We start from the raw sequence: 12,985 nt of genomic DNA on the forward strand, positions 1-12,985 counted from the left end.
TGTTGTTGAGGATACAGAAAAAGGGGAACCCTTTTACGCTGCCTGTGGGAATGCAACCTGGTACAGCCACTCTGGAAAACAGTATGGAGGTTCCTCAAAAAGTTAAAAATAGAGCTACCCTACAATCCAGCAATCACACTACTAGGTATTTATCCAGAGGATACAAACATAGTCATTGCAAGGGGCACATGCACCCCAATGTTTATAGCAGCAACATCCACAATAGTCAAACTATGGAAAGAGCCCATATGTCCATCGAGAAATGAATAGATAAAGAAGATGTGGTATATATATGCAATGGAATATTACTCCGCCATCAAAAAGAATAAAATCTTGCCATTTGCAATGTATGGGGATTAACATAACAATAATAAAAAATTTAAAAAAAAAAAAAAAAATCTTGCCATTTGCAATGATGTGGATGCAACTTGAGGGTATTATGCTATGCAAAATCAGTCAGTCAGAGAAGGATAAATATCAGATTATTTCCCTCATATGCGGAATTTAAGAAACGAAACAGATGAATACAAGAAAAAATAAGAGGAAATCAGAGATGGAGACAAACCATAAAAGACTCTTAACTAGAGGAAACAAACAGGGTTGCTGGCGGCGGGGGGAAGAAGTAACTGGGTGATGGGCATTAAGGAGGGCACTTGATGTAATGAGCTCTGCATGTTATATGCAACTGATGAATCACTAAGTTCTACCTCTGAAACTAATAAATAAATAATTTTTTAAAAAAAGAAAGTAATCCCCAGAATTAAGTCAGTTCCCAATGTGCCATTCAACTTCTGCAGGAGGGGAGACAGAGAGGTTCCCCAGCTGATTCTGACAGATCCCCACAATTTTGAAGACAGACCCTCACAATATTAACAAATAGTTTTTAAAAATCAGTAAGATTCTAACCATAAAACCTGCTAAATGTACCCTCAAAGGAAAAGCAAAATGAGTACAATCTCAGTAATGAACACAAATACAAAAGTACAATTAAAAACAAGCCAACAATGTAGCATTATACTAGAATCCACATAGACTAAGCAGTGTTCTAAGTTACCACAGAGAATCAAAGGTAGCTGAACATGAGGAAATATATAGTAACTAGAAACAATTCAAAATGTCAATTATTCCACTGTAACTCATTTTTTTATTAAAAAATGAAATGCCCAAATAGGGAGGATATAGCTGTTAACTAGCTCTCTGGATGTGGGTAAAAGATGTTAGAAGTCCTGTAACTTCTTAACCTCTGCCACGGACCCTAAGGTGCACACCACTTAAAGATGGACAAAGGGGCAGCCACATGAGGTGCACTCACTCCCTCAAGGAAAGCGGCACTCCTCATCCTGAGGACCTGCTCGGGCAGCATAAGCACTGCGTACCATTCTCTGTCACGGCCAGGGTTTGAGCATCCCCGCTCCCGCATGCCACATCAATGACCTTCAATCCTTTAAGCCCAGCTACCAGCATTGGGATGGCCTCATCTTCACTGGAGCCTTCAAACAGATAGGACAATCGTTATTGTAAGATCCTCAAAAGAGGCAACCTCCCACTGCATGCTCGAGCTGGCTCAGAGCAAATGTACCGTGGCCTAGTCGGCCGTAGTTCCCTCGGCCCCAGGTATATAGCTCCCCCTCGGCAGTGATGGCCGCACTATATGTGCTTCCACACGCGATGTGCACCACATGCTTCCCAGCCTGTTTTCCAGAGAAAGCAGATATCACCTTAGGCTCTTCCAAAGGCCTGTGGAGAGAAAGGAAACAAATGTGAATGTCCTTCAACGCATGTCCTATTAGTGTTAGCAAAGAAAATAACTATCTGAATCAACTATCAGAGTGCCAAGACAGTTTGGCCTTTCAGGCGCCTTATGAAATAATAAAGGAACATAGAATTCAAACTCCCAACACTTCCATGATTGATCGTTTATTGGGCACCTGATGCCAAGCATGGCATCCAGCAGGAATATCAAAACAGGTTTGTTAAAGACTGGTACAATCAAGTCTAGAGCAGCTTTGTTCATAGTGGTCCAAAACAGTGACCCATCCACAGACAGACCACTCAGCAACAGGGACAAAGCAACTACTGACACACGCATCAACTTGGCTGAAGCTCAGGAACTCTGCTAAGTGAAAGAGCCAGGAACAAAATACCACATAGTGATAGAGGGCAGATCAGAACTGGAGTAGAGAGCAGGGTTTGATTACAAAGGGGTCCAAAGAAAGTAGCAGGGGCATCAGAAATGTTCTCTCAGTTGTGGTGGTTCCCCAACTGCATGCATTTGCTGGAACTCATCAAATTGTACTCTTAAAACAAATGGATTTGTAAACCTCATACCAGTGGTTAAAATTTACACATTTGTTAAATAAATGAGGAAGGAATGAAGGAGCAAGGTTTACTAATCACACTCCAAACCATATTTTACAAATGAAAATAGAAGGCAGTAAGGATTAATTAGGGAGAAATCTTAGTAGATGGCTCTTCACTTTCAAAACTAGCAAAACACCCTATGCTTATAATCCAGAATATGTATACTATGATTGGTAACACCCAACTCTACCCTCTCCAAAGACATGGTTTACTGACTTTGTGACCCACTATTCTGCAAAATAAATAAATGCACACAAAAGCATGGGCACACATAGGCACAGGGAGAGCTGAACAACCCTACCCTGATACCACTTATCCCTCCTCTTCAGCTCAAGTTTCAACCCCCAAGTTTCCCTCCAACTCCTACCATCTTCACTGATCTCTTTTCCTTCCCTCAATTTCTCAAGCAATGGACAAGTTATTTAATCTAGCATCTAGCACTTAATCTCAACTGAGTATATATTTAGTACAAATTAGTACAAATTACAAATAACATAAAAGAAGCAAAAAACTAATGTGCCCAGCCTGTATCTCCATCCTTTCAAGTCCTATGTGCCCCACCCACCTCACCTCCTTTAGTCTGAGAATAACAATTCTAAATTCTATAATTAGCAATCCTTTGTTTCTCACAATCATTTTACCACATTTGTCTGAATCCCTTACAGTACTGTCAAGTTTGGAATATTTCTGCTGAATGCTAACACACAATACACATTGCTCAGCTTTTTTCACGGTTTGAGATTCTACCCAGGGATGTCCATCTCCATCCCACCACAGTGAGAAGGGGCCAGACTCCTCTCAACTCTGTTCATGCCTCTAACCCTCTTGAAGTGGGGGTGCATCTTCAATTTTAATCTAGGGCCAAGTTTTTCTCTACCAGGCTCCCCACTCAGGCCAGCAACATATAAAAGGGTTCCTTCCACTCTGTGGCAGCTGTGGGAACTCTCCATTTTTACAACCTTGCATTTAGAACAACCATTTTGTTTTATTCCTGGTCTCTCACAATAATCAAAAGCTTCCACAAAATAGGACATTAAATTATTGAATTTTGTACCTATGAAAATGGAATGGCTTAAGGAAAGGAGGATCTTATCTCTTAGAGACATGTTGAAGTGTTTGTGTATGAAGAAACAAGGGATTGTTTCAATGGGATTTGCTTTAGGAAACTCCACAGTGTGGGGTATTGGTATATGTAGTTAAAATAGGAACAGCAAAAGCTGGAAGCTTTGAATCTGGGAGAGAAGAACAGGAAGGGCAACTGACATCATCCTCTGTGCTATGGGCAGAACTCCCATAGCATTACCCAGGGGCTGACATATCTTGAGAGCCTTCTCCACCCCAGCCCTACATGTCAGAGTAGCTAGAAAATAACCAGCCACACTTTTCTTTTCATCCTATTTTGGATACAGCAACTCAAAGGGAAAGCATGTCAATTTTAAGAATCGACCATACGTACACAGTATCCCCGTGGCCCAGTCGACCACCATCCCCACAACCCCAGGAGTACACCTCTCCCGTGGCTGCCAGAGCCAGGTAGTGGTGACCATCAGAATGGGCAGCAATCTTCACAATGTTTCTGGAGGCAAGACCCTGGACCAGCTGTGGGGCCTAAAAGGGTAAAAATAGGAAGAAAATTAGTAAGCAGTCCAAGGACAATGAAAACAGCATGACTCTTCTCAATTATGCATCTCATTTTAACAAACTCTCCTTGAACTGAAAGAACATGAGCTTCTGGAGGCTACCATCCAATCGTCCAGATGCCCTGCCCACTACCAACAGAAGAGTGGGCAGCCTCCAAGTGCTCTGTGATGTGACCAGGCCACTTCCACACAATGGAAATTCACAACTCAAGGTCAAAAACACCCCACAAGGCCCAATCCCCTTATCTGTTACTATCTGGCCCCCAAAATATACTGAGTTTACACGTGGAAAATTAGTTTACAAATGGGAATCATGATGGGCAATGCATGTTACTGTAAGGAGCTCCCGATCTTAACAACTAAGAAATTCTGCCCCCAAATTTTGACAATAATGATCTTAATTATTTAAGATTATTAAGTAAGACTAATAAAATACAATGAACAGATGCTTCTAAATCTTCAGAAATAAAGACTAGAATTCTGTAGCACCTGTAGTAGAAAAGTGCCCACCAAGGGAAGTGATCTGGGCCCTAAAACACCCACCAGCGTGTCACTGTTGTAGGCCTGCGTATACACGCGGCCATTCCTTGACAAGATCAGGAAGCGCTTTTCTGCACAGGCGATCTGCGTGACCCCCAGGTTGGCAAGTCCTTCACACTGAATTGGACCAATCACATTGGCATAGTATTTCCATCCTATTAACCCCCATCCTATGACTTCTTGCAATGATCCCTGTAAGATAACAAGGTAAGTAAACATCTTTACGGTGGCAAGAATATTTCTTTCTTACTCAAAAGAAAGAAAAATTTATGCTAAGAGTAACACTGAGATACCATAGGATAAAAACAAAGCATGTAAAGAAAGGAGCTGATCTAAAACATCAAAATAAGTCATAACATTCCATATTACCTCAGTTAACAGGTAAGATGAAGTAACTGAACAGGTTATTATTCTTCCACAGCATTTCATTTTAACAGAAACCATTAAAAAGTAATATAAGTAGACATTAAACATATTTTAAAATGCTCAGATTGTATCAGGTTACCATTTTTGTCATAACAGGAAGAAACTTGAAAGCCTAAGCAAGAGGCTGGGAGACAAGTATCCTACTGTTGGTATGGGTGAGAAGGATCAAGTTGTATGTGAGCAATTTTGTGATAATCAGCTAATGTGTCCACCTGTATCAGGTCAATCACTGGCGCATGCATACGTGCAAACAGAACAAACGTACAAGGCTAGTCACTGCAGTAGTACTTGAGTAGCAAACTTCTGGCAACACAGTGTCCATCAAAAAAATCATGATAGATCCATATATGGAATACTGAGTTGCTTTAAAATAAAGAAAGAAGTTCTGTTTATTAATAGAGAAAGCTCCTCAGTACATACTGTGTAGTGAAAAAAACAAGCTACGACATGCTACCACTAATGCTAATACTAGAGATATTGAAAGGATATGTAAGAGACTAGAAAAGTGAAAAGCAGCAGGTGCAAAACCAGGCAGATGAGGGGACAGGGAGGAGAAAGTAACGGTGTCTTTGCACTTAATTTTGACTTTTGAACCATGTGAATATACTTATTTGGAAAAAAAAAAAAGATGGTAAAATGAAATAAATATAAATCATGTTAAAAATAAAAAGTTAGAAAAACCTGGATTCAAATCCAGGATTATTCTGTGTGACCCTGGCAAAATTCACTGCCACTCCAAATGGCAATCTTCTCATCAATACAGTGGGACAGTGTTGTGATGCCAGATGCAACTGTGTGTGTGAAGTCCTCAGGGGGCCTGCACTGGCAGGCTCTTCACACATGTAGATTAGTGTTATCACTGCTCTGAGCAGCATCAAGACAGCCCATGGCCTAAGCTCCTATTATACAAAAAAAGTGCTGGAACCTCCCTGAGGAAGGCAGGACAGCATGTGGTTGTTCGGATAAAGGAGAGCTCTCTGGGGACACATCTCCTGAATCTGGAACCTGGGATGCTGGATTGGGTCCTAAAGTCCTGTGCACTTCAGCTTGCTCATCACTCGCTCTGACCACTGACAACACTTTAAAGTGTATACATGTTTAAAAGCTGTAACCAGCTCCACCCCCAATACCAGAGAAAGTGTCTCCATATTGGCACAGAGTGAGAATCTAGGAGTGCAACTAACTGTAGAACATACAAAGAACAAACACTGCTATCTCACATACCTTATGAGACGTTGGTGAGCTACACAGAGGTGGCATACAGGGAGTAGCCAGGCGGTCTAAATGGGCCATGACAACAACCGCAGTTTGTCTTAAGTCAATGGCAAGTTCATTGTCTTGTGGAAGAGTAAGGTACCTCAGGAAACTCTCATTGGGGCTCAAAGGACCAGACAAAAGCTACAGAAGAAAAGTAAACAGGCTTCTTGAGAACAGAGGAAAAATTAAAGTAACATAATTAGCCCTTAACCACTCTTTATATTTTGGTAGTCACAGTTAAGCATTATCTGTAAACCTACTCCTTTTGGCCATCAAATGAGAAGTGCTGCTGATCCAGTGACACTACACATCCACATGTTTACACACTTGCTGTAAAACTACACACACCGGTGCCTGCACATTTCCATGTGCGTACTCCACACAGGTCAATGACATGGCCCAGCCACCCTGCAGGCTCACCCCTCCAGCAGCCCTCAGAATACAGAGCAAGCTTCCTAGGAACACAGCACTGCACCTCAAACTGGCTTTGTAAACTGAAAACCAAAACCACTTATTTTAACCTAAACACCACCCATCCTGGAGAAAACCTAGTATTACCTGCACATTAAGAAACAAATTTCATTCTTTTCTAAAGGCAGAATAGCCTTATTCCCATTAAAGACTGCCAAGTGATAGAAAAATTAACTTTATAATGGAATAGCTGCCTTTCCAGAAAAGACCTACAAGAAGCAGTCCCACAAGTTCACACCCAGGACCCAGGCAGGCCCTCCTCTGCCACCAGCCTCGCTGTTCTAGGACTAAACACAGTGATGACTTAGGTGACATGCTCCACACAATGCCCTGCACATAGGAAGGGCCAAGAAAGTAAGCCACTATTTTCAATGCTCTTTTTCTAATATGTATTTAAAAGTGTGCATGTCAGGGGCACCTGAGTAGCTCAGTCAGTTAAGGGTCCAAATATTGATTTCAGCTCAGGTCATGATCTCGGCGTTGTGAGATTGAGCCCCCTCGTTGGGCTCCGTGCTCAGTGGGAAGTCTGCTTGAGACTCTCTCCCTCCCTCTCCCTCTGCCCCTCCCACCCGGCACACGCACTCTCTCTCTCACAAATAAATAAATCTTAAAAAAAATAAAGGGTGCATGTCAGACTTAGCTCTGTGCTGCAATGCAGCTGGCACTCACCGATCTGAGGTCTTCTCCATAAATGGCATATGGAGGAACATGGAGGAGAAAGATTTACCTGACTTCTCTAGGCAGGGTCAAAACAAATGAACGTTAACCACTAGGCAACTACACGACCTCATGGTAAAGCACATCCTCTGAACCAGACACACACTCCATCCCACACCAACTGAGCCTCAAACCCTTGCGCTGCCTCTCCACATTATCATTGCAAGTGCCCATAAGGACCTGCTTGACTCTCACATTTTGTTCCTGAAATTTCAATTGTCAGAATTTTTACCCATCTTCATGCCTCTTACTAACTCCTTCATGGAGATGAGCACGCCTTCTTTATATCTTCCACAGCATCTTAAACTCACTCCCCATCACAGCCAAAGCACAGCCAAAGCAAGTTTCTAGGCTGCTAGAAACACACAAGCACTAAACCCACAAACATGAAGGGCTCAATGGCTCCAGTTCAGCAGAAAGAAAACTGCATGGTCAAAGAGCAGCAGAGGAATCTCTCTAAAAGTACAAGTTGATACATGTCAAGAAATACATTCTTCCTACTAAGTACACACAATCCAGAACACACACACACAGGTCTCGTGCTCCCGTGATATTCTACCACATCAACTGAAACTCAGTCCATGACATCCCTACACCTGTCCCACATCTGACTCACTCTCTCCCCTAGAGACAACTACTGTCACAGATATGCACTCTGGGCTTGTTTATAAAAGTCTAACACTTTTTTTTTTTAAGATTTTATTTATTTATTTGATAGAGACACAGCAAGAGAGAGAACACAAGCAGGCGGAGTGGGAGAGGGAGAAGCAGGCTTCCCGCTGAGCAGGAAGCCCGACACGGGGCTCGATCCCAGAACCCTGGGATCATGACCTGAGCTGAAGGCAGACGCTTAACGACTGAGCCACCCAGGCACCCCAAAAGTCTAATTCTTTTAGGATAACTGAATCAAGACAGCTACTTAAATGCAAAATCTTGTTATGATACTTACGTGAGTGTCACCCTCTGTATGAGGGGCATCTTTACTGCAGATGATACTCTGGAATCTTTGCAACAAAGGGAGAAGGGGGGCGCTGGTGCCCTGGGCGGACCGCTCATTGTCAGTTTCCTGGGTCCCACTGTCCCACAGTTGAAGCAACAACAGGATGGCAGACAACATTTGGCTGAAAGAGAAAATATCTTTATTCTCTAGCAAAAACAGATTAGCTTTTATTGCCATGGTCTGCCAAAAATAAAAGCATGTTAGCTAATTAAATAGAAGAAATACTTTATATTCAAAAGGATACCATTAAAATAATACCATGAAAATAATTCTTGGCAGTAAAATCACTGAATCAATGCCAAGATTTTAGCACAAGATATCCACATATAAAACCAGTTAAGAAACTCAAACAGCACTTTTCTTTTTTTAAAGTAGGCTCCACACCCAGCATGGAGCCCAACCCAGGGCTTGAACTCACAACCCTGAGATCAAGACCTAAGCCAAAATTAAGAGTCAGACGCTTAGCCAACTAAACCACCCAGGCACCCCTCAAACAGCACTTTCTAAAGGGAACTTCTAGGACCTTAATTAATGGAATAAAAATCATTATTTGAGGAAAATTAAAAGAAAAAAAAAAAGAACAGCTCCTAGACTACTAGAAAGTTGAACATAAAAAAAAGGAAGTGAAGAAACCTAAGTGTACCCAGTTTTAAAAGAAGAGAAAGTCCTGGGATATGGTTCTTGATTATAGAAGAACACCACATGTTTTCTACAATCACAAATGATTCAATGAAATGCCGTAAAATGAAACAGATGTTCAGATACAGAGACATTTCCCTGAAATGCTCCCAGCCTGAGACACCCCTCACCTCAGCGTGCCTCTCTGCACAGCCAGCTCTAACAGGATGGCCAGGGCCAGGTGCTGGTCCTGCAGGGGAATGCTTCCCGGCCCTTTGGTACCAGGCGTTCCATGAACATCCCTGAAATGAAAGCAGAACAAAGTAACATTAGAGCTTAAAGACAGCATGTATATTTTTAATATTTAGAATCAAGTTTCTGAGACTTACTACTCAAATTTAATGAGATTTTAAAGCATACAATTAATTTGTAAAGATATTTTCTTATTGAAAGAATTAATTCAGATACTATAAGATGACTACATTAGAAAACATATTCCAGTTTCCATAGCATAAAATTATTTTTATCATTATTCAAATCATGAGTAGAAAAATGTTTAGGTATGTTTCCACTTTCAATGACATGTGGAATATCCACATCCCTTTATGGAAGTGGAGAAACATCAACTTCTAAAACCACCTGGCAAATATATGCAAAATGTTATGCTTATTTTTATCTCTGACCAAAGAAATATTTTAACTTTTCCCCAATAATAAATAACAAGTCTTCTTAACCCAAGATGGGGAAGGGAGGACCTTCTGACATCACCATTACAGTTGAATTTTGAAATTACAGTTGACCCCTGAACGAGTTTGAACTGCACAGGTTCACTTATACACAGATTTTTTTCAACATATATATATATATATATATTGAAAAATTTTTTGGAGACTTGCAATAATTTGAAAAAACTCACAGATGAACCATGTAGCCTAGAAATACAAAAATTTTAAGAAAAAGGTAGGTAGTATAATAAGAATACAGTAAATAAAAGATATAAAATATGTGTTAATCTACTATTCAGGTTACCAGTCAGGCTTCCAATCCACAGTATGCTATTAATTTGGGGGGAGTCAAATGTTATATGTGGATTTTCACCTGTGTGGGGACTGGCACCCCCAACCCCCTAATATTGTTCAAGGATCAACTGTAATTCCAAGCCTATTTTCAGGGCTCCCAGTCCTAAACCTTGTTGCAATGCCTTCATCAGCATTCTAGGGAGCTGAACTCACAGCCTGTTAGCATAGAGACCACAGGTATCCCTGCATACTGGAAGGGGCACAGCAGTGACCTCTGGCGAAAGGAATAAGAAAACACTCACTTTTCCTTTAATTATGTCCTTGCTGCTGAATTGTCTTGAATACATACATTTTCTTTAAATTTAAAAACTCTTTAAAAAATACATAGCACCCAAGATCAGAGTTCATGGCTTTCCTTACCAAAAAATGATTCACATTTAAAAATTTTTTTACACTAACATGAATACACACAGGTTTAAACATTTTGATCTTGAGTAGTTGTTTAATCCCACATTGTCTATTAAGACAACACCACTCACTCAGAATGGTAGCATCCACATTCTCACTGAGAGGCCCACAACAGGTGCTCAAACACTTTATGAATGACTAATTCCCAAATCATAAAATATCTAAAAAAAATACATTACAAAAGCATCTTTCATTTTCTACCTGATTCAATATGATAGCTTCCTGGGTCTAATCAGAGTATCAAAAGCAAATATTTGAAAACCTAAAAACCAAGATCTAGAATCACATAGCTGAGGATGGGCTGGAAACACATATGACAAACCTTCTGCTCTAAAGAGAAGAAGATGAGACGAGACTTTGAAGCATGTTAGAACCATTCATGTATTAAGATGTGAAAAGAAAGAACTCACCCTGTCACGACAGACCTGAGGAACCTGGTTGCTCTCTCTACCACCTCCAGCCACACAGAGGACACCGTGCTCTCATCAAAGAGTGAAGCCTCAGGCAGGGCTCTCAAGGCATCCAGGGACTCCTGTAACAGCTCGCTGCAGAGATCCGCATCCTCCCCTGCGCACACACATGCATCAGAGGAGGCCACCCAATCCTCAGGCAGCACTGACAAGTAAAGCCCTCCCCACTTTCCCAGAGGGACCTCCTACCCCACCATATGAGAGGATGCCACTGTCACATTTTTAATCCCTCACTTTCCTCTCAACGAGATACTCCAAGAACTCAAAGTCAGTTCTTTATTTTATGACTCTCCCATGTGCAATTCTAACTTCTTGTTCTAGAAAATAAATCAGCATTGATGCACACTGCAGTGGTTTACCTGGAATATATGCACATATACACTTTTTTTTCCCTTTCTTTTTTTTTTAAGAGAACAGTCCTGAAAAATCAAACAGACTGAAGCCTCTCATTCTACAAACAAGAAAAATGAGGCACAGAGAGCAAATGGGATCGGCCAAGGGCATGTGGTGGCAGAACTAAGAAGACAATCCAAGTCTTCTGATGTGGGGAAAGGGAACACTCTGGGCCCACATACCTGACCGCCAGGCCCTGCGTAAGAAGGCAAAGGCAAAGGAGAGAGCTGCTCGGGATCCAACTCTCGCAAGTCCTTCCACTCCTTTGCCTGTGGGCCGGGAACTGTGGACAACACACATGGGAGTTGTGATAACTGCTCAGTCAGAGAAATGTGCAAATACTAAAATAAAGTAAGTAACATGGAAGGATTTGTACAAAAAAATATGATCAATAGATTTCTTTAAATAGCAGGATGACTATGTGTGACTTTTAGTTTCATATATAAAAACTTTTATCAAATGTCCTTTGTAAAGAAGTTTCCTCTTTAAGAAAAAGACATTTAGAAAGAATTTTAAATGACCTGCAGATATGTTCACAAAATAATCTCTGGGAGCTGATCTTATGAGTCAGGGAGAGACACACGGTAAACAGAAAATAAACAGGTAAATACATAAATGGGAGGTTAAAGGTCATGTAGTAAAGAAAAGGCAGGTGAGGGGGTTGAGGAACACACAGAGAACAATACGACAAATGCCTGAGACTGCACCCATCCTGCTGAGCTTATCCTCTCCTGAATTTAGTACTTATCATTCTCATGTGTCTTTTAAGGTTTTTACTACTTATATTGTAAAGTTAACAAATATGCATGTTTAAAGAAGTTATACAAGTGGCATACCATAAATATCATTCTAAAAAAAAAACCTAGAATATAGAAAGTGTACAATACAAACTCCATCATGACTAGCAAGTAATTTTATTTTCAACTTTACACTGTTGAGTATTTCTACTATATACCGTATTCTTCAAACTTACTAAAGTTTGCTTTCACAATCAGGGGGAAATGCTATTAAAAATGGGTAATGATATGGAATGATTGTCCCAAGATACAACATCAAGTAAAATTAGCAGTAAAGAACATGGGGACCCCACAGAGGTAGCTAGTATGCATATATCTATGAATCTTGAGCTTTAGGAGGGGAGCTCATGAGGAGACACAAAAAACCTTAATTAGTGACTGCCTCTAATAAGGGGACTGAGTGCCTAGGAGACAGGAATAAGGAAATTTAAACTTTATTTCTGAATGAGAAATATAGTGGTCTTTAAGACAGAAAGCACACGTGCTGAGTCTATTCAGATGAGGTAGGAGGAGCCCTCACCAGAAAAATGCTTCAGGAGAAACATGAAACTGGGGTTCCCCTCAGGCAGTCATAACCTTGGTCCTAGAGAAAGAGCCCAACAGTTCTAAATCTGTACAGTGTAAGAATTGCTAAATCTTCAGTAAGTCACTCTCTATTTTACAGATACTCAAGAAAAAAAAAAAAAAAACAAATAGCTTGGACCCACACCCATCCACACCAGTCAACGATCCAACCCCATTGCTAGTTGGTAAAACCCACCACTATCCAGTAAGTTGAGAAATGAGGAAAAGAAATCTACAAAAATTT

General features: G+C 40.8%; 1 protein-coding gene across 7 annotated transcripts in view; it reads right to left on the bottom strand.

The window, feature by feature from the left end:
• The window catches only part of HERC2 (HECT and RLD domain containing E3 ubiquitin protein ligase 2), a 245,212-nt gene that overhangs the window by 175,029 nt on the left and 57,198 nt on the right, over positions 1 to 12,985 (bottom strand). For all 7 annotated transcript variants that reach the window (XR_013450354.1, XM_078079011.1, XM_078079010.1 and 4 more), the window contains exons 6-14: positions 11,563 to 11,663; positions 10,928 to 11,084; positions 9,222 to 9,332; positions 8,362 to 8,533; positions 6,192 to 6,365; positions 4,545 to 4,733; positions 3,818 to 3,969; positions 1,580 to 1,737; positions 1,377 to 1,490 (exon numbers count right to left, since the gene is read on the bottom strand). Coding sequence is in view for 6 of the 7 variants with exons in the window: in XM_078079011.1 (XP_077935137.1) it covers positions 1,377 to 1,490; positions 1,580 to 1,737; positions 3,818 to 3,969; positions 4,545 to 4,733; positions 6,192 to 6,365; positions 8,362 to 8,533; positions 9,222 to 9,332; positions 10,928 to 11,084; positions 11,563 to 11,663 (1,328 nt within the window). In the remaining variant the exon portion in view is untranslated. The remainder of the gene's footprint in view (positions 1 to 1,376; positions 1,491 to 1,579; positions 1,738 to 3,817; positions 3,970 to 4,544; positions 4,734 to 6,191; positions 6,366 to 8,361; positions 8,534 to 9,221; positions 9,333 to 10,927; positions 11,085 to 11,562; positions 11,664 to 12,985) is intronic.

This window comes from Halichoerus grypus, chromosome 8, assembly GCF_964656455.1.
Source record: "Halichoerus grypus chromosome 8, mHalGry1.hap1.1, whole genome shotgun sequence".
Taxonomy (NCBI): Eukaryota; Metazoa; Chordata; class Mammalia; order Carnivora; family Phocidae; genus Halichoerus; species Halichoerus grypus.